The 22770-nt window shown below is 37.7% G+C and overlaps 2 protein-coding genes, 1 long non-coding RNA gene and 1 pseudogene across 3 annotated transcripts; 2 read left to right on the top strand and 2 right to left on the bottom strand.

Moving 5' to 3' along the window:
- Positions 1-1605, top strand: LOC114419288. Its single transcript, XM_028384935.1, has 2 exons — positions 1-98; positions 404-1605. The coding sequence occupies exon 2, from the start codon at positions 468-470 to the stop codon at positions 1221-1223; it is 756 nt and encodes a 251-aa protein (XP_028240736.1). The 5' UTR covers positions 1-98; positions 404-467; the 3' UTR covers positions 1224-1605.
- A 4065-nt stretch (positions 1606-5670) lies between these two features.
- LOC114420579 (protein MAIN-LIKE 1-like) lies at positions 5671-6860 on the top strand. The gene is made up of 3 exons (XM_028386439.1): positions 5671-5703; positions 6025-6402; positions 6498-6860. Exons 1-3 carry the CDS (start codon positions 5671-5673, stop codon positions 6858-6860), a joined length of 774 nt encoding a protein of 257 aa, XP_028242240.1.
- Positions 6861-14392: 7532 nt separating this feature from the next.
- LOC114420580 lies at positions 14393-15009 on the bottom strand (annotated as a pseudogene).
- Positions 15010-19710: 4701 nt separating this feature from the next.
- On the bottom strand, positions 19711-21521 carry LOC114419289. The gene is made up of 3 exons (XR_003668229.1): positions 21480-21521; positions 21059-21141; positions 19711-19759 (listed from the first exon to the last, which is right to left on the bottom strand). It is a non-coding gene; the product is annotated as an uncharacterized LOC114419289 (long non-coding RNA).
- Between the last annotated feature and the right edge of the window lie 1249 nt (positions 21522-22770).

Consider the following 22770-nt stretch of genomic DNA (forward strand, 5'->3'; position numbering starts at 1 on the left):
TTACTTGAACGTTTTGCCTATAAATAGTAATATTATGCGATGTTTATGAACAAAAAGGCAATTATAGACGTTTTTCCTATATAACAGTGGTATTTCTGGTACGTATTAATTTCTAATTCTTATTATTCTTATTATCTTCACAATAATCGTAGAGTTTACTTCTTTTGTTCTTTCACATCTTTGAACTGTATCTATTGAATCTCCTGTTATATCTGGTCACAGTTGAATTATGTAGTTTGTTAATTTATAATATATATATATATATATATATATATATATATATATATATATATATATATATATATATATATATATATATATCTCAAAATTTCCAATATTTTTGCATTTGAATTTTGACCATTACATTGATTTTCTAATCTTGTTTTTCCTTCAATTTCAACAGAATTTACATATATTCACACACTTGTCCTTGATTTCATCACAATCAAAAGTCACAAGATCGAGATATGGAAATGAGTACTAAGAAGGGTTGTCCAAGCCATGCACAACCAATGCAACTGAAGCCACCAGGTGCACCATTCAAATGCAGTGGATGTAAACAAATGGGGTTAGGATGCAGTTACCACTGCGAAAGCAGCAACTGCAGTTACACCCTCCATGAAGAGTGTGCGAAAGCTGTTTCTCTAGCCTTCCATTCCTTTTTCCCCAAGAGCGATTTCGAGTTTCATGAGAAAGCACCGGGGAACCGCACTAGGTATTGTGATGGCTGTGGAAAAGATGTGCTGGGGTTTGTGTACCACTGCTCTACCACAGGATATGACCTACATCCATGCTGCTTGAAGCTGAAACATAGCCTTTCTGATGAAGAAGGGCGCGTGACGCTTGAACTGTGCCAGAAGGTTCCCTCCAAGTGTGGGAAGTGTAAGCATAGGAATGTTGTGGAGGGAGTTAAAGGGTGGTCTTATGTGTCTTCTGGGGGGAATTATTGTTACCATGTGTCGTGTGTGAAGGAACTGATTTTTGAGAATTGGAAGAGGGGTTATTTCTCTCAAGAAACAAATTCAACTGGGATGCGTAGTGATAGCGAGAACACTCAAATTGCACTGAGAAGCATGGCGATGGTGCAAAGTGGAAGAAGGTCAAGAAGAATCAAGAAGTACACTAAGATTGCTGTGTTGGTGTTCAAGTTAGTAGTTTCAGCTATTTTTGGAAATCCTATATCTGCCATTGCTGCCCTTGTGGAAGCCCTTGTTTCTGATTGATCAGGATATCCTACATTTTTTTTTTGTTGGGCAGAACTTAGATATAGCTACTTAATTAGTTATTTATAGTGTTATTCTTCGATCAAAATTAGAATTTTACCTCAATAATTTAATTATGCTGATGTTTAGCATAATTTTTTTTATTGAGTTGAAACTCCAGTTTTTATTGTTAAACATCACTAAAAGCACACCAGTTAAAAGTAGTTGTATATAGCTAGGTTTTGTCTTTTGTTTGTTGCTGTTTGCTTTTTTAATAGTTACTGTAAGGTGTTGCTGTTTTTTTCTTTTTTTTTTTTTTGGTCACTTTTAAGTGTTGCAGTTTGACATTAATGGTACGACCGGAGTTGTTCAATTATGAACTTCTTCGAAATTTAATTGTAAAGAGGCATATAATTTTCCTTTCTTCTTTATTTCCCCCTCCAGTCGTTTTCAATGTATAGCTCCAGCGGCAGTTGTAAACTTACGTTCAATTATTAAATGAATGCACAATTCTTGAAAAAAATTAGAATTATTTGAATTAGCTAAAATAAAAATTTAATCACACAGGGTCAGTCAGGGACACGGATCTAGAAATTTATTAAAGAAGGGATGAATTTTTTTCTTCTTTTATAATTATTTAAATATTTAAATTTTAATAAATAACAATTTTTAAGTATTTTATTATTTTTACGCAAAAAAGTAAAATTAATTTTTATTTTAATTAGTTAATAAATAAAATTAAAATAATAATAACCTTAACCATTATAATAATAACAAATACACAATTAATTTTAATTATATAATTTTACATTAGTTATCATCCTAACTATTCCATAATAACAAAAATCACACATCTACTATTATACAATCTTACATAACTTAACTTTAATTATTATTATAATAACAACATACATAATTAATTTTACATAATTTTATACAAATCAATATATATATATATATATGAACGAAAAGTCCAAAAGAGGGGAGCCTCCTTAACCGCCCCCTCTAAGGTTATATATATTGGCTTTGTTTTGAAAGAAAAAAATGTGCTTGAAATTTGGCAGGTCATGTATAGCAAACATAATGGAAGCTTAATTGTCGTCGAGGCACACCGGTTGGTTTTTATAAGGATTAATTGTACTTTTAGTTTCTTGAGTAGTGTGTAATTGTGTAATTTTAGTTTTTAGATTTCAGTTTTGTTGAATCAACTATTATAAATGTGTCATTTTAATGTCTAGATTTTAATTGTGTCAATTAGAAGGTTTTCTAGATAGCACACAAATTTGAATCCCTCAAAAAAGAAAATAAAAGAAGAGGGCATTTAAAAATTAAACACGGACGTGGCATCTAGCATAGCAACTTCTTGGAAATTTGTCATTGACAAACATAATTTCTTCAACAATTCAGTCATTATCAATGTAGCTCCGGTGGTTTTGTGAAAGAAAATATGCATGAAAATGAAGAAGTTCATACACAGCAACTTCGTGGAAATTTGATGTTGCACTTTTTTTTTTCTTGTGTGTCACCAATTCAGCCATTCTCAATTTAGCTACAGAGAAAGTGCTGCATGCATGACATTTGATATGATGTAAAATAAGCAATAAATATTAACGCTGTAATCAGCTAGCAAAGAATCTGGTGTAAATAGTGACGTAATACTACCGTATCATAGAAGATATAGTTTCAGTATATCTGTCAAATTGATCATGCAGAATATACAATAGTTATGACAGGCTAATTATTAAGCATATATTTAGCTTATGTCCAGGAGTAATAGTATGAGTAATTGTAGTTTCACTAAAGTGTAACCTCATGTATATATTCTGATCATTCTCGATGAATAATCCTTGGGAGATTGATATCGTTACAATAAACCAGCAGGCTAAATTTTGAATCATCAATCCATTACCATCACAATTTGGTATCACCAGGCCACAAAAATTTAAAAAGACTTAAAATAATACTAAACATTAATTTTTATATTATTTTTCTAATTTTTTGAGTCATAAAATCATTTATTAATGGTTTTTAATTTTTATATATATTAATCTTCTTGCCTTTTTATTTAATTTTTCAAAAACCGAGTCCTATTTCGGGTTTGATATTTTACTACAATACTAAAAAGCAAAAGAAAAAAAAAGAGAAAATAATGAATTTATTTATTGCAAAAATTTGTTATCAATTATCTACTTTAACCCTTTACTTTAAGTATTCAAAAGAATATGATGATGAAAATAAAAGAGAGAAAAAATGATGGGATGAACGAGAAAAATATTTTTTTTCCTATGAAGTTTATAAAATAGGCAGCCAACCTACGCCCCCATATATATATATATAAAAGAATGTTTGATTCTATGGGATAATTTCATTTGATAATTATATAGTTATTCATTTCAAAAATATTAAATGATATTATTTAATTCAATTAATAACTAAAATAAATATTATTCTATCAGGTAAATCATGTAAATAGATTGTATTTTATTTTTCAATCTATTAGAGCTAATTTATTATTCTATTAAACACAAACAATTTTATTTTTAAGAATTTTTATTCTTAATCAATTATTTCATTCATCTTTTAGCATTTTTAATAATAATTGTAATATTGTTTAATAACATACTACGAAAAATGATTAATTAGTTTATTTCATTCCTTTGTAGTACTTTTTAGTTAAGAATATAAATTTTTAGATGATATGTATTAAGCTATATTAGTTTTATAGAACACGGGTACATTCATGTAATTAAAAATTATAAGAATGGAATATAAAAAATATTAAATTCATGAATCATATATATTTAAATATTAAGTGATAAAAATATGTTCAAATGTAAAATAATATTTGAAGTTTCAACAATAAAAAAATGATCCCTTAAAATTAACGGTCTAGAATAAAATTTATAATATATTTATCTACGCATTTTTAGTGATGATTTTTGTGGTAGGCTATGTCATTATTTTTTCTTGTAGTAGTGATAGAAATATTAGATTTTATAATAATAATAGTAATAAATGCTATTTTTTTTTCCAATTTGTAGTTAGCAATTAATTATTATCGCCGAAAATAACTCAAGCTAGCTCCCCTGCTTTCTATTTTAATAATAAATTTATCTCTTATTAATTTACTATTATATTAAAAAGATAGACTTTATATTTGCAAAAATGACTTGTGTATCATTAGGATAACTTTATCTAATTATCCTTTTTATAACCTTGAAAATACATTCCAGAACTTAACATATAAATCATTAAAATATTGGCTTAAAAAATTGTTAGCATCGGTGACTTTAATTGAGCTTTCACACTTTCTATTTTCATTAGGCATTCATCATGGCATGCACAGACTTTTACGTATAGAATTGAACCAATAAAATTCAATAACTAAATATATATGAGATTTTTTTTATGGGCCTAAGGCAGGCCTATGCAGTAAACACGTACGGCCTCATATCACTATATATTGGGCGTTGCTAGGGGCACCCAGCAAAATTGCTGGTGCACCAAGCAATTCGATGAAGTATCAATATTACCCTTCATTTAAAAATAGAAGATAATATATTTTTAAAAAATAAGTCTTTCTTCTTCCACGGCCTGCTTTCTCCTTCCTCCGTTGCCCCCGTGCACCCAACATTTGCATTCCAAATTTGCTTTCTTCGTGCCCTTCGTTTCTTCTCCTCCGTGTTGGCTTCTTCTTGTCTTTGCTTCTTCTCCCCGGCTTCCCCTCCATTGGCATCCTCCATTGGGTTCTTCCTCCGTTTGTTCATTTCCTTCCGCCATCCAGGTTAGTGTTCTAACCTCGTATCTCTGTGAATCACGTAAATGGTCGTAGGATAGACGACATTAGTGACATGTGTGGTGCTTGAGGTTGAAGACGAAGGTTCTTCCACGGAGAAGAACCTTCTTCCACGCGTGTGAAAGTGGACTGTGGTTATTCGAGCGGAAGAAGGTGTTCTTCCACGGGATCCAGCGGAAGAAGGTGAAGAAGGTTCTTCTGCGGGATCAAGCGGAAGAAGGTGAAGAACATTCTTCCGCTAGATCCCGCGGAAGAACCTTCTTTCGCAGGTGAAAGGCGAACCGACTCTAACGCACAGAAGAACCTTGCCTTCCGCGGATGCCCGTGCCTTCTTGCGGAAGAACCTGCAGAACCTTTTTCCGCAGACTACCTCTCTTTCTCGCGGAAGAACCTGCGAAACCTTCTTCCGCAGGCTACCTCTCCTTCTCGCGGAAGAACTTGCGGAACCTTCTTCTGTGGACCGTGTTTTGTTGTATATTGGTTTTTTTTTCTTGAAAATTATGTCTGAACCACCAATTTATTGATATTATTAGTTATTTTTTTATTTGCTATTACAAAGTGTATATGTATATGAGAAATGAGAAATTGTTGCCTTTGATATATGAATTAGATGCAGATATTGTATAAGGCAAATTTTTGATTAATGAACCTAAGCTATGACTTATATGTATTATGTGGGTGTTTGAGGCTTTAAGGTTTGTATATGTATGTGGTGATTTTGTTTTTCATGCACCCTTGGTTGTTGCTTTTGATGCACCCTTGGTGGTTGTTTGTGTTGCACCCTAGGTGGTGATGAAAGATAGCTTTCATGCACCCTTAGTGACCAAAAAAGAAAAAACATTCAATGTATATGTTGGAATAAGCTACAAATAAATGAATCTCCCAACTCTAGCAAATTCTTGTGTGTACATTAGTGAGAAACATACAAAACATGTGTTTGAACAAATTAGTAATGACAAAGCTTTGTTACCAATTATTTGAATATTTAATTTGACCGAAAAAAGTAAATGTTCTTCATGATTTCAGATCATAGTTAGAACACGAGGTTTAGGTCATGTGTTAGGAACTGGTAGAGGTAGAGGCATTAGTGAGGATGCGCATCAGGCTGATGTTCCTCGGCGTCGCAGGCCTACTACTTCAGCACGTAGGCAATGGGTTCGTGTGCATGAGGACGCTACACAGAGACCCGAGGATGTGTCTCAGTTGCATAAGGATGTTCCTCATGTGTCTAATGCTACCCCAGAGATGACAGGCGCCGTCGATGCTGTTCACATAGAGGGAGTGGCTACTGATGGGAGCTTGGGGTCATTTGCTAGAGATGAGGGATTCCCCTGTGGGCTACGTGACCCATCAGTTTTGACCGGTTTTGCTGAGCATGTCGCACACAGCATCTGGAGTGGACATGTACGTACTTTTTAATGTTGAGTAATTACATAAAAATTATTTGTAGTTGGATTGTTTTTTATATACACGTTATTATAAATTTTTATTCAATTTAGGAAGGACCCGATCTGAAGTTGGTATCCCATGGTAGAAAAGTAGATAAAATTGGGAGACCAGCGCCTGAGATCGAAGGCATGATTGCTGCCACCGGATTGAGTCCACTGATCAGGTGTTCTGTTATCACCACTGATCCTGGACTCATATCCACATTCGTCAAGAGGTGGCATCGTGAGACTAACACGTTCCACCTGCCAGTAGGCGAGTTGATGATCACGTTGGATGACATGGCGTCACTCCTACACGTTCCCATCACTGGCGTGCTGCATAAGTTTGAGCCGCTGGTTACTTTAGACGCGATTGGTCTACTGACGGAGCTTCTTGAGGTGAGTCATGAGGAGGCTACAGCTGAGACCCGATAGGCTGGTGGGCCTCATGTCCGGTTGGGGTGGCTTCGGGACGTGTATGAGAGCCAGTGTAGGGCCAGACGATGGGTTGTAGCAGCCTGCACGTATCTGCTCCACTTGGTGGGTTGCACTCTTTTCGCCAACAAGAGTTCAACCCATGTACATGTCGTGCACCTGGAGGCTTTCAGGGACCTAGTCTAGGCAGGGGGATTCGCTTGGGGAGCGGCTGCATTGGTCCACATGTACGAGCATCTGAACGACGCGTCGCAAGCCTCTACACGGCAGATGGGCGATTACATTACACTTCTTCAGGTATGTATTATTACTGATAATTTAAATTGAAGTAGCATTGAATCCTTTTGTTTTTATTGATGTTCACTATGTGTTTGTAGTGCTGGATATATGAGCACTTTCCTACAGTGCATACATGCGTCGTTCATGATGCTTATGATGAGGGGAGCCCACGGGCCTGCAGGTGGCTTATGGGTAAGGCTCATATGACGAGGATCAAGGGAGCCCCATATCAGAGACGTATGGATGCCCTGACTGTGACTGACGTGTGCTGGATGCCCTATGCTAAGCATCGAGGAGTCAGGGGCTTTGACTTGATATCGTCGTACACCGGCCAGCTCAGATGGGGTCAGATTGTCGTGTACGTTCCACCTGAGCGGGTTCTTCGACAGTTTGGCTATATTCAGACCGTCCCTCCGCTGTTGATTTGTGATTCTTTGATGGGTGATGATATAGATGACCGGTGACTGCATTTTTCAGACCATTTGGTGCCTGTAGGGGAGCTCTGTGTAGTTCTTGGGCAGGTGGCACCAGACTACATGGACTGGTTTTTTTGGATTTTGCACCCGTTCGTCACGCCGATCGAGGAGACTGCTGAGCCGAGACATCCGCCTCCCTCTCATGATGAGGAGTTCGTCGAGCCACCTATCCCCGAGGTTTCAGTTGCGTCCGATCTCCCTACGCATTCAATGGTAAGCATAACTTGTGTAGTTTTTCATAATTTAAATTTTTTAAAAATGTGATACTGACTTTGTTATTTTGACTTTGACAGGTTGATTGTGAAGGATGTCAAGGGATGGTTGAGGATTTAGGAGTGATTGCTGAGGATTTGGAGCGGGTCATCAACCTTAGGATGGTCACTGAAGGCACTGACTTATATGACATCATGACTCGTTGTCTGAGGAGAGCTAGAGGTGACGCTGCTGATGGAAGTCTTAGGCCGCGATAGAGACGCCGCATAGATTAGGATTTATATTTTTATTGTATTTAAATTATTAATTTTAGTATTTGTTTATGTATGTGATAAAACACATTTACTTACATCATTTATGATTTATGTTTGTCTCTCTATAAATATATGCTTTGAAATTTAAATATAAACCACACACATGAGTCACATTTATAATGGTATTTGAATATATAAAATAAAGAAGATAAAATAATTTAACAAGGAGATTTTCTCCTGCTTTGTAATTTAATATAAATATATAAATATTATTTGTTTTAGGAAAAGAAAAAAATTGTCATATTGAAAATAATATCTTATTCCATTCATTCAAACATGGAAAGAAAAAATAAAAATGATGACATCATAATTTTATTAAAGAAAAAAAATTTAAAAGTTGGACCTGTTAGAAACATGCCTAAGTACCCCTGTTTGGGCTTTTTTTTAAATTATGTGGGAGTCGCTTGAGACTGTCGAGGGCCCCTATTTGTGATGTTTGCACGTCAAGGAACCGAAAAAAAATAAAAGCAGTGCTCCGTTCCATCGAATCGCACCTCAAACCGAGGCACCAAAAATAAAAAAAAGTTGGTTTTGGGCCTGTTAGAAACATGCCTAAGTACCCCTGTTTCATACATAATACACATAACAAATGGGTCACAAACATAACAATTTGACACACTAACACATTACATTCACTTGAACATGATGGACACAAATATAATTTGCACAAAACACCACAACATATAACTAGCATTCAAACATGCAAGGACGTAAGCACCTCGTCCTCATTTTCCAAATCCACTTTACTAAAGAGAGCCAAAATTTCTATTGGCACAAATTGTTTCCAGTAATTGGACTCTACCAACACCTTTAACACATCGTCGTCAGATTTCAGCTCAATAATTTCAAATTTTAAAACTTTGTCAGAATACTCCAAATGAGCAGGTTGTCGATAAAACCAACGCCTTACAAGTTGGGATTCATGAATCCCATGAGGAGGATTCCCTTTAGGTGCTACTTGCTTGATCAAATCCTTCAGTTCATCTATGGTACATCCTTTTGGAATATTAATTTTTTGGGGATTTATTCCTGTGAACGCGTAACCCACAAAGTTGTTTTGGCATGGCATGTTCCACCTTTCATTGTAATACAGAACCGCATCATGAGTAGGGATGCTGGGGCATTCAAGTAAGTTTAAAATTGCATCTGGTGTTCTACCAACGGTGCATAACAACTCAATCAATCCAACACATGAAAATTGATCATTACACATTAACATGGTGTTCACATCCATGTCATGTTTCAATTGCATACATTGGAAGTGAATATTGTTACTTGTATCTTTGAGCGGTTGCCGGTAATGAATTTCATCCACAACTTGATTGTTGTTTAGTTGAAGGGTGTTATGTATTATGCTTTTAAGAGTTGAAAAATCGCACAGGTTTGGTACTCTCATGGGCACTGGAGTAGAACTTTGAAAATAAACCCCACACTCATTGTGAATGATGGCTCCATTTGGAAAAATGAATGCCAACTTTGAGTTGACAATTGTCTGAGACGAAGTTTCTCCTAAGAATGTCATTGTTTATCGAAATTTCTTTTGACAGACTATGAATACCACTTGCTATTGAGTACCATGGACATGCCCATGTCTCATTTATATACATGGCCCAGGCAGGTGCATGGCTTCACTTTTAACAGACCCGTGAATATTTTTCATTTTTAAGTTTACAAGTAAAGCATTATCGTGTCACGTCAGTAATTATCGTGTCACATCAATCAATGTTGACTCACACTAGTAATTGTTTTATCACGTAATTGCTTTTAAATGGACAAGCTAGTCAATTTGTTCACGCAACAATTCATTAGTATTTCAATACTGATTAATTAAATGAACAAAAATCCAATCGTAAATATAGATACATAAATATTACAAGTTCAGTGTCTGCTTAGGTCTACGTGTGTTGTATTAATTGTTATTAGGCTTAAGTAGTGCTGCATTCTACCTATATATGCAGTTGGCCACTGTTTTGCCTCCGGATACGAATTGTTTGACCACAACAATGCTATAGGCGGTAAGGGACAACGATCTTTTAGATAAACCTGTTGTAAGTGAAATTACAATAATAACTTAAACGAACAAACCAACTCATTCAATAATTGAAATTATTTGAGTAAACGAATTTTCAATGGACCTGAACAAAATGACTGCCAAACACATGACCGACTTCTGAGAGGTAAAAATGTGAAGCTCTGTTGTCGTGACAACGATACAAGGATTACATTATATATTGACGCAATTACATATCCCATATCCGTTATATCCATTCATTTGTCCACACTAACCTAAATCACAAAAAAAATACACGTGTCACTCATGTAAACATTATTTATATAAATAAAAAGAATAAAACACATACCTTGGATAACCCATCCACGTGTAGGGACAACCTCAGCTGTTCAAATCTCTCTGTGCCACCAAAGATCTTTATGTAGTCTTGTGACCATTTGCCAAGTTCTTTAATCAATTAGTTACGCATCACGGCCCAACACACTTCTCCCATACCTAACAAAGTGGAAATTGACCGATATCCATAATTACCATCCGCTTTCACATCAACAACGTCCTCAATGAAACCATGCATAAATGGTGCAAATTGATCCAACATCGGGATCATCCTTGCTGGCTTCAGTGGTTCAAAAGATGATGCACTAGGTCTGACTGAGGTGTTGCTGTTTTGAACCGAATGATAAGCATCAACATACTCCCAATAAGATGGATCACACTTTGTCGATCTTTCTCTTCTTTTCATTACTTTCTTCGGGGCACCTTTTGTCTTAACCTTTGGCGGAGGAGGACACATAGAGGTCTCATCGGGAAACGCAAATTCTCGGAGTTTACTCTTGAAAGTAACTTTCCCGCAAACATCAAGTTCCTCGAATCTTTTATATATTCTATCCATCTCTTTCTTCACATAGCCCCTGGTCTGAAAAACTAAGTCTCCTCCAGTACATATGGACTGCATCCAGTGGGATGCTGCCACCATCATACCTTTGTTGCTCGCATGCACAAGGAAGACCTAGTGTGGTTCTCAAGACACAACCACAAGAAGACGGATTGTCTTTGAAATGACGTACGCGCTCAAACTCAACCGAAATTTCATTTAAAGCATACCTTGAGACCATTCCCAGAAGCCTTTTGTATAAGGTTTTCTTAAAAACATGACCAACGACATGCGTACTTGTTTCAAATGATGCTCTAATTTCATTGTGCTGTAGCGTCATCATGTTGTTCATTGCATCCCAAACACTACAGAGGTCTCCAACGTTATTTTGTAATACCCTTTTCAGAGACCAAGGAGCAGATTCAACCCTACATTTAAAACACACAACATACAACACAAATCAATAACAATCATTTATACTAAAACAATCATTTAAACAAACTTGACAAAATAATAAAATATGTAAATACCTATTTGTTGTTGTGTTGCCTAGGTGCATCACCTTATTCATCCAGGCCGTGATAAACTTCTCCTTGTGTGGGACAATCCATGTCTCACATACGTAGTCAATGAACATTGGCCACGGGGAATACACTACTTGAAACCTTTGAAGGTGCTCAGGGAACTCCTGTTCCGAAGGACAATCTACCAGATTACCCCAGCTATCCATTACGTAGTCCCAAGCATTCTTCTGACCAATTGGCGTTTTGCACTTTGCCTTCACATTCTTGTCTATGTGAAACTTGCACAACAAATTCGTACACTCCGGAAACACAACTTTCACAACATTCATCAGGGCTAGGTCTCTGTCAGTGACAATAACAACAGGGAGGCGATCGTTTCTTAGAAAAAGGTCTTGAAACCATTCCAATGCCCATACAAGATTGTTCACGCGCTCATCCTCCAGATATGCAAACCCAGCAGAGAAAGTCATCCCGGTTGGTGTCACCCCCACAAAGTCAAGCAATGGGAGCCTGTACCTATTTGTTTTGTAGGTACTGTCTATCAAAAAAACAAGATGACATGCATTACATAACTTAACTGCATCTGGGTGACACCAAAACAAATCACGCACCACATCTTAATCCTTCAATCTATGCCAATGAATGTATTGGTCACCTTCAAGGTACCTCATTAGGTGTTGCATTTCAGTGTCATCTCCTCTGATTAAAGAACGATATGAACTTCTTGCATTGTAGATTTGTTTGATTATGGTGCAACTGTTGCCGTTGTGCTCCTTCAACGTTAGCAGGATGTTTCTTGGTTTCACATTCCACTTCGTCATATCAGCAATGATATTCTTCTCATCATCTGTCAATATCCCAACATATGGATTTCAAACTAAGGTCTTCGCCAATTCATGGTTGTGAATCCCACATATCAGCTTCACCGTCCAACCTTCACCTCCATGTACTGGTTTTCCACGAATCTTAAAGGGACAACCACATTTTCTAGTGCCTGTGTCTCTACTAACAAATTCTTTCTTCCTACACTTGTACTTACCACTCCTTTCACACCAAATTAACACAAATGAAGTTCTTCCTCTACTACCAGTATATGTATCAGACCTCATAACTATTGCCACGAAACCATTTTCATGGGCAACCGTTCGAGCCCACTGCTAAACATCTTCTCGGGTTGCGAAGACCTAGGACACAACCACAACATATTAATTTTTACACAAATCATACATTAAACCAAACAACTCAAACTGATCGACATAATTACCTGAGAAGTATTAAAAGCGTCTGAACAATCAACATGTCCTTCATTCACACCATAATCTTGTTCATCTTGAAAATCCATATCAACTTCTTCGGACATCGTACTGTAATATGCCCATTGATCTTCGTCCATCTTAATTCAAACTCTAACTATCACCTAATTCAACATTCAACTAAATAATTTGAGCAATACAACAACCCAAAAAAATTTACAAACTATGAATATCGAACTAATTCAACATTTGACAACCTCACACAAATATTTAATCTACATATACATCAATATTTTAACAACAACCAAATTCAACTTTTAATTACATAATTCAAAATTATAACCTACAAAGTTCATTTAACCAAAAAATACTTCAACCTAGGCAAAAAAATCAACACTTCAACCAAGAAATATATTTTTATGTTTCACATACATTACAAATAGAATTAACCAAAATAACATTCAAAATAATCTTAAAACTACAAATCATAAAACAAATTAATCCACGGAAGAACCTTCTTCCGCAGTTGTAATTTCAATAGCGGAAGAAAACTTCTTCCGTGGAATTTCGCAGAAGATGTTCTTCATTTGCTTCAAATCAGACACTTACACCATTCCACTACCCAAAATAAACAATGATACACACAAAAGCTATGTACCTTAGTTGACAAATATCACACCAAAGCAGAGCACAAGCATAACCAGCACGGAGAAATATCGCACAACACAAGCACCACGGAGAAACAAAGAAAGCAACGATGAAAAAAAAATAAAAAGCATCTTTTTATAAAAGAAAAACGTTTAGGGTATTTTGGGGGTTTTGAAAAATTGTTGGGTGCACCAGCAATGTTGCTGGGTGCCCCTAGGAATTCCCCTATATATTGTGTCCAAAGATACTGTAGAATGAATTTATAATATTGTTTCTTTTATTTCTAAATGATAAAGAGAAATAGACCACCAAACAATTATGAATGCTGCTTTAAGTACTCTTCCACGGTTCCACCAAGCAAGAGTTCATTTCCCACCAATATTCTCTATAAATGTTTGAAAATAAAACCTGCTCAACATGTAAGCACAACACAATGTTATTGCAAGATATTGGACATTTAGGTAAAATTTTCTAGAACCAAGAGTATTTTCCAACGAATTATTTCTATATTTGAAGGAATAATTTCATTTAAGGGAAAAGCAATAAATAAGGAGCCTATAATAAAAAAAAGTAATATCAGAAAATATTATCACTATTAAAAAAATTACATTCTTTGACAACGAAATTATGATGGTTTTCAAAAACCGTCTTAAAATGTCTTTGTGGTGACAATTCGATAATATGGTTTTCAACAATGATGGTTTTGTAGAGACCGTCTTAGAAAGTAATGTTCAACGATGGTTAATTATATAACCATCATGAAATGTTTTTGAAATTATTTAAAAGCTAGGAGCGAATTGAATCCCTCTGTCTATCTGTCCCTCACACACACAAACTCATCTTCGAATTGAAACGACACCACATTCCTCAACACCATCATTATCATAGCTTTCCAGACCTTTCAAAATCGCCACCACCTTTTCCAACCACCGATAGAAAACTACATCCACATCGCCGTCATTGACGTCCCCTTCGAACAGGGGAACGACTTCTGCCGCGCCAAGCTCTTCATGCTGGATTTCAAGCGTGAGGCTTCGTCACTTTGGAGCACGTGGCCAGAGCTGAGGATGGAGGCTTTGATAGCATGGTGTTCTTCTTCGGGTGCTGAAAGCCGGGGATGGTGCCGTCGTCAACGTTGATGTAGCCAGAGAGGATGGTTATGGAGGTGGGGTTGTAGGCGAAGAGGATCTTCTTGTTGGGGTTCATGGCAGAGACAATGATGTCGAAGCAGGAGTTTAGGGTGTTGGAGGTGAGGTTCAAGTAGTAGAGTTTCAAAGACATGACGATGAAGGTGGGGTGGTGGGAACGGTAGAGGAGTTAGAACACCTTGTCGGTGATGTCGATCTGGAGGAGAAGGATCAACACGGTGACGATCAGCACGGTGAGGATCAGCCAGAAGAAAAAGGTGTAGCAGCACCGACGTTGATGGTGGGGCTGAGGGCGATAGGTGGGGTGGGTGGCACCGTAAAGTTGAGCCTTTGTTGTCGGGAAAGATGGGTTGGTGGCACTGCCATTAATCATGGCGGGCTTGGCCGATGGATACACCCTGTCTGTCATGGCTGTGTGGTGTTATTGTGTTTTTTGTTTAATTCACGTTGTTGTGTTGTAGGTAAAATGAAAAAAAAGTGATGTCATGTAAAGAAGAGGATGAGGAAAAAGGGTGGTGTTCTCTTTTGACTAGAGGGAGAGAGAAGCATGAAGAGTCTAAGAGATGTAGAAAAGTGTGCCTGAGAGAAAAATTAAGGGGTTATTAGGGAGGTGGTTTTGGGATAAATATAGTTTAAACAATGATTAAAATTTGGAGAAGGTGGGTTAGGAAGGGGGGAAAGAAAGATGGCAATGTTCTAACCACAATATTTAGTTGTATCCAGTTCTCTCTACATCGGGCGCGTATAAAAGCAGCAAAATGCTCCTCATGCTTAATTTCTGTATCTCGTTTATGATACTTTAAGACTTTAAGGCCAAATTGTTTTTCTTCAGTTGATTTTCTTTGAGGTGGTATCATCAAGTTATTACATATCTTGTTGGATAAAGTCTCTTGCTCCAATTATCAAATGGCCGCTACTAGTTTGTTGCAGGTGCTCCCAACTAATTTCTAGTTGTGTTGACAGGTTGATAACGATTGTCAGCTACTTTTTCTATATTAACATGGAAAAAAGAAACTCATGGAAAGGTACAAGGTTGCATTTGAAGGTCAGTAAGACACTCTTATTATACTTGTCCAACTCATTTAGTTCTGGTGTTAGAATATGCACAAAATATCTAGTGTATGAGAGAATATGTTAGAATATCGTAAAAGATCTTCAAAATACAGTGTAATTTGTAAACAATTCTTTATTTGGTTATTCCCTAATCTTATTAATTGTACTATTCTATTCTTTTTAATAGTATACAAATATGTGAGCTTTTGGACATAAGGTTGGACCTCACCAATAGTTATAATGTTATCAAACTTAACAAATGCTCTTCTGAGATCAATATTTTATGATTTAACATGCTAAAACCTTTATACTATATATACACACGGAACTATATATCTCTAACAATTTAATATATGTGCAGTAAAAAAACAATTTAATATATATGTTAAAATAATTCCATGAACCGAACTAATCTAAATCTTTGATATATTCCACATTCAGCAAATTATTCCGGTACTTTCATGCAAAGTGAGAAAAATTAGGGTCATTTTTTTTGTGCCCACAATCTGAACCTAGGGATTTCATTCCTGGAAGCTCTTGAAAGTAGATATACACTACTAAAAAAAGCTCTTTTGATGACACACTTACCACATCAGTCCTCCTAAACCGCTGTGGTATAATACGCGGTGGCACTTTCGTAATTATGAAGTTCGAAAACGAAGACAGTCATGTAAAAACCCGTCTTCGAACTGCTGTACGGAAACTTCCACGACGTTGCTTTTGTGGACACCGTCGTGGTTTGCATGGAATTATAGTCACATGACTCTAGTCAGACTCTCGTGACCTCAGTACACTCACTTGCCCTACATACACTCAGGTCACCCCTTCGTCACTCAGGTCACTGCTTGCTAGCCTCTTCATCACTTACCTTTTTGTGCCGGCCCACCCCTAGCCTCTCGTGACTCTTGTGAAACATATTTGGCCAAACTGAACCCTTCTCATCTTGTAAGTGTTGTAACCTACCCTTCGGCGGGAGGGTGATGGGAGGCCACGGGTGCGTCTTCCAAGGAAGGAAAACGCGTGGAGTCGCCACCAATGTTTATTTGAGGAAAACGTTAGAAAAAACCAAAAGTGGGTCTACGAATTTTAAGAACAAAGGTTTGGGAGTTGTTTACGTGCGGGGAAGGTATTAGCACCCCACGCATCCGTCACAAGGGACGACAACTGTCGCAACGTGCCCTTCGCGGGCGAGCGAGGGCGAGGCTCACGGGTGCGCTTTCCAAAGGAGGAAAGATGCGCGTAGTCGCTACCAACGTTTATTTGTGGAAAACGTCGGAAAAACCAGAGGAAACCGGTCAAAATGAAAATTCTAAGTTCGGGAGTTGTATTTACGCTTGAGGAAGGTATTAGCACCACTCACGTTTGTCTCAAAGGACAACAACCTATTTTTTAGAATTGTGGAATTGTGTTATCTTAACTTTTACTTCTTTTTATTTTTTGAGGTCGACAAAAGCGGGGCTTTTGCTCCTACATACCCTCCTTTGGAGAGGAAATCAGACCTACGTAGTTCTTTCTTATGCATGAATCAAGCGATTCTTTTTACTTGAGGGGTGATTATTTTAAGGCGTTGGACCTTAAAAATGATCTTTTTTACTTAGTAAGAAACTGAAATGATAAACTTTCAAAAACCTATTTTTGTGGACGAGCTTGACTAGGCGAGTTTGATTTTAGCCTTAGTTTCACTTTAGTTATTAGTCAATTCAATTAAGAATGAGAAATCCCAAAGAAGAAACGTCCGATTGATTTTTCGCTTTATTTTACTAAAAGGTATTTTTTGATTATTATATTATTTTTACCTCTTTTTTGATTTCCAATGTGGTTACGGCACGACCGAACGGTCGGAATTCATTTTAACCAAAATTAACGGATGATACAATTCAAACGATCGGTGGAAATTTATTTTATTTTTAGATTAGGCGAGAAATGACTTAAATAAATGGCTTAAGCACGTCAAAAGGGGGTATAAAAAGTAAATGAAAACAAGAACAAAAATACATGAAACAAAATGTGGACCACCACGGGTACATAGAATGAATTGAAAAGCTTGGTTTGAGGTACTTACCCGTTGAAGACTGAACAAAACGAAGAACGAACGATGAATCTTGAAGAATGGTCGAGAATCTTCGCGTAATTACTCACGGAAACGTTACGGAAACGTTACGGAAGCGTCTCGGCTTGGATTTTCTTCACGGAACTAATTTTCCTCAGCTATTTCGAGAGAGAGAGAAGTGCCTAAGGGGCTGAACCCTTTTCTTCTTCACTTCATCCCCTATTTATAGCAAAATAGGGGAGAAGCTTGCCGCCCAGCTCGCCCAGGCGAGCAAGGTTGCTTCCTCCAGAAGCAACAGCCTTCTGGAAGAATCTTCTGGAGGGCCCAAGTGGGCCTGGTTGCTATTTGCACCCCCTTTTTTACTAAATGCACCCCTTCTATTTTTTTGGTAATTCTTTTTCCGTAACGTTACGAAACTTTACGAATTTCGTAACGATACTTATTTTCCTTCCGCAAGGTTACGAATCCTTACGGATTATGTATTTACTCTTTTTTAGCTTTCGAAGAAGTTACGGAAACTTACGGATTGTGCAAAAACACCTCTTTTCGACTTCCGCCACATTACGGAATTTCACGGATCGCGCAAGCCTGCTTCCTTTTGATTTCTGACACGTCTCGGGACTTCATTCATTGTGCAACAAAGGACGCCAAGTACCTGAAAAGGTTGCATGTCATCAAGTAATAATCCCCGGACGAAATTAGGGTATGATAGTTGCCCCTCTTTACTTACCTCTCATCGGAGATAAGAGGAAAGCAAAGATAGGACACTGGTTTCGTCCGTCCTACTCTTTCCGTGATGACGACTCTCATCTCTACTTCTTCTTTTTTTCTTCTACACAAAACAAAATACAAACAACAACCAGAACAACGAATATAATACACATATACACATATACACATACTTGGCGAAGGAACCGATCTGGAAAACAACAGAATAACATGCTTCCCAGTCACCAGAAGCTTCGCACTTGATAGTGGAGGACACATGAACAGCCCTAAGCAATAACATTCATGTGGCTCCGGAAAAGGATGAGAATGGAGGATTGCCTTGAGGGTCCTCTCTTAGGCAATCATGGAACACAACTCCAAACTCGAAAATGGAGGACACATGAATGACAATGCAATTCATTCATGGGGTTCCGGAAAAGGATGAGAATGGAGGATTGCCTTGAGGGTCCTCTCTTAGGCAATCATGGAACACAACTCCAAACTCGAAAGTGGAGGACACATGAACAGCCCTAAGCAATAACATTCATGTGGCTCCGGAAAAGGATGAGAATGTAGGATTTCCTTGAGGGTCCTCTCTTAGGCAATCATGGAACACAACTCCAAACTCGAAAATGGAGGACACATGAATGACAACGCAATTCATTCATGTGGCTCCGGAAAAGGATGAGAATGGAGGATTTCCTTGAGGGTCCTCTCTTAGGCAATCATGGAACACAGCTCCAAACTCGAAAATGGAGGACACATGAATGACAACGCAATTCATTCATGTGGCTCCGGAAAAGGATGAGAATGGAGGATTTCCTTGAGGGTCCTCTCTTAGGCAATCATGGAACACAGCTCCAAACTCGAAAATGGAGGACACATGAATGACAACGCAATTCATTCATGTGGCTCCGGAAAAGGATGAGAATGGAGGATTGTGTAACGACCCGCCTCGTCGCTACGGTATCCACACTCTAATATTCGATAATTTCAATTTTTATAAAAAGAACTCCCTTAATTTTTGATTATGAAAATAGAAGTGATTTTGTCACAACATAAATTCATCCAACAACACGTCATTACTTAAGTGAATATGCATAATTACATAGAAACAATAATTCAGTACATGTCATACACATAACGAAAATTAAATATGTTCATATATATATATATATAATTAAAATTCCAGGTTTACATCTTTAACTCAACAAAATAAAACTTAAAAGCCAACTACGGAGGAGTTGATTACAAAACACAACTCTCTCCCAAAATAATGCCAACGTCATCACGTCGGCTCGGCGGCTCCTCACCAGAATCTTACTCCCTACACCCTGCCACTGTCATTCTGCTCCCACGAACAAGGTTCGTGATCATCACAGGTATCAACCACACGATACAAAATTGCAAGGGTGAGTTTATTATAAAAGAACCAATACCAATTCCAAATAACCACAATTAGCAAGGAACATAGGCAAACATGATAAGCATACACAACAATCATTATTCAACACTCATATCCAACAAATAATCATCATTCACATCCAACAATTACTCATCATCCATCCATGGACCCAATCAAGACTGTACAGAATGATGCATGCACCTAACTCAACACTCAGATGCAATGTGGTACGTACCAACAACAACCAAATATCAGGAAATAGCCTAAGCGTGTCTACACGACACTCTCACTTAGGGAACTGTGCTGAGTTTGTCGAGACCACCCGGTTGTGCACGTAACAGCCCCCCTCCCATAGGTGATCAGCCTGGGAGCCCAAAGGTGTTCCCTACCAGGTGACAGCCCCCTAGTACAAAGTACACTTGGCCACAGTTACTCTATTTCCTGTGTCGTATGAGCTATGATCACGACCAAAGGTAAATGCCAAAGACCATGGACCAATTAAAGCACCTAAGCATCCCCTCAGGAATGCTTAGATTCTCTAACCACGCTAGTTACCCACGTCTGGGCCATTCGACAAGGTCAGTGCACTCTACCCCCCTATGACATACACTTCATACGACGTATGATCGTGGCCAAAAGCTAGTACCAAAGACCCTGAAAGGTCAATGCACAGTGCCCCCCACGATCATACACAACATCCAACGTATGAACGTGGCCAAAAGCTAGTGCCAAAGACCCTGAAAGGTCAGTGCACAGTGCCCCCCACGAACATACACAACATGAACATGCCAATGCATTTCCAACATCAATCAACAAATCGTATTTCCATGTCATTCACAACATAAATATCATCTCATCTCAATGACGTTATCAACAACAACAACAACCTCATTTCATATTCACATATTCATCAATAATAACAATTCATGTTGACATGGTCTTTATTAACAATGTCATCTCAAATCAATATCATCATTATCATCACATATCAATTAAAATCCTCAATAGCAACATCAACAACAATTCAAACAAACACAACAATATCATTTCCACACGCACAGTCTTCAAACAGCCAAAACAATATCATTCATCACAATACATATATATATCGCATCCCATTAGTTAAAACGTAATTTTCTTTGAAGAAAAATCAGCATGCAACAGGGACAGGCAGATATCCTCATAGCTAGGTTCCCTGACTATGGTGTTAAAATGGTAAATTTTATAATAAACTCCCCTTACCTATAGTGAGCTACCCCACGGATTCCTCGTCGCGTCACTTGAAGATTCCTTTTTGTCCTTGCTTGTCGATTCCACACAAGCCTCTACCATGCCAAAACGAAGGAGACTTAGTATGGATTTAAGAAAACAAAGCTAGTAACAGTGCTCTGGGTCAAACACCCACATTACTACATGAAAGAGCTGAGAGTATTTTGGGTTTTACAAAGGAACGTAATTTGGAAATTCCGACCACGCCAATGTGACCGGGGTTCAGTGTAGGTTATGAAAATAACATGTATTTCATGAAAGGATAACGTTTACAAAGTCTCTTTCTCTAAGGTTTTTCAAAGGAAGCATAAGACATGCAATGGCGGTTGCAAAGTTAGAAAAGATGCAAAGACAAGATGAAACTAACAAGAAACAAGCATAGAACCATGGTTACCTCGAAAGAAAATGAAAGATCAGATTAGGGATTTCGTTCTCTACCGAAACCGCAAGCCAAGTTGGAAATTCTGCTTCGGTTGAAGGGTTCCTCTCGGTGTGGGTTTTCAATGGAGAAAAATGATGGTTTGTGGTGGCTAATGGTGGATGTGGGTGATGGAGAAAGTACTTGGAACTTTAGAAATGGATTTGGAAGAAAGAAAGAAGAAGAAATGACATTTTTCCTAAGCTACAAGAAAGCAAAGGCTGAAATGCTTAAATAAGAGATGCTCTCGGGAACGGAAGCTTCTAGCACACTCCAGATATTTTCTCAAAGATCCCAACGGTTAAATCATGGTAAATTGTCTTGCGAAGTTGCAAACCGAATTTAGAGAAGATCCAACGGTTAACGAAGGCTGGGCAGCGTTTCTACCGAGGCAGCTTAATGTAGTTTTCTCTAGAAGCTTCATTAAGAGGCTTCCTCCAGAAGCTTCATTAAGAGGCTTCTAGCACACTCCAGACATCTTCTCAAAGATCCCAACGGTCAGATCATTGAAAAGTGTTTTGTGAAGTTGCAGACCAAATTTTGAGAAGATCCAACGGTTAATGAAGGCTGGGCAGCGTTTTTACCGAGGCCGCTACATGTAGCTTTCTCTAGAAGCTTCATTAAGAGGCTTCCTCTAGAAGCTTCCTCGTGGCTTCTTTGAGAAGCTTTCTCAAGAGGCTTCTTTGAGAAGCTACATCCTTATCTATCCACCCCTCTATTAATTAAATTAACTTCCTTAAAAATAATTACGGATGAAAATAACACAACAAATAATCAAACATAATTACTAATAATATATATATATATATATATAATATATATATATATATATATATATATATCAGGGTGTTACAGATTGCCTTGAGGGTCCTCTCTTAGGCAATCATGAAACAAAGCTCCAAACTCGAAAGTGGAGGACACATGAACAACCCTAAGCAATAACATTCATGTGGCTCTGAAAAAGGGTGAGAATGGAGGATTGCCTTGAGGGTCCTCACTTAGGCAATCATGAAACACAGCTCCAAACTCGAAAGTGGAGGACACATGAACAGCCCTAAGCAATAACATTCATGTGGCTCTGAAAAAGGGTGAGAATGGAGGATTGCCTTGAGGGTCCTCACTTAGGCAATCATGAAACACAGCTCCAAACTCGAAAGTGGAGGACACATGAACAACCCTAAGCAATAACATTCATGTGGCTCCGAAAAAGGGTGAGAATGGAGGATTGCCTTGAGGGTCCTCACTTAGGCAATCATGAAACACAGCT

Source organism: Glycine soja, chromosome 7 (assembly GCF_004193775.1).
Source record: "Glycine soja cultivar W05 chromosome 7, ASM419377v2, whole genome shotgun sequence".
Classification (NCBI taxonomy): Eukaryota; Viridiplantae; Streptophyta; class Magnoliopsida; order Fabales; family Fabaceae; genus Glycine; species Glycine soja.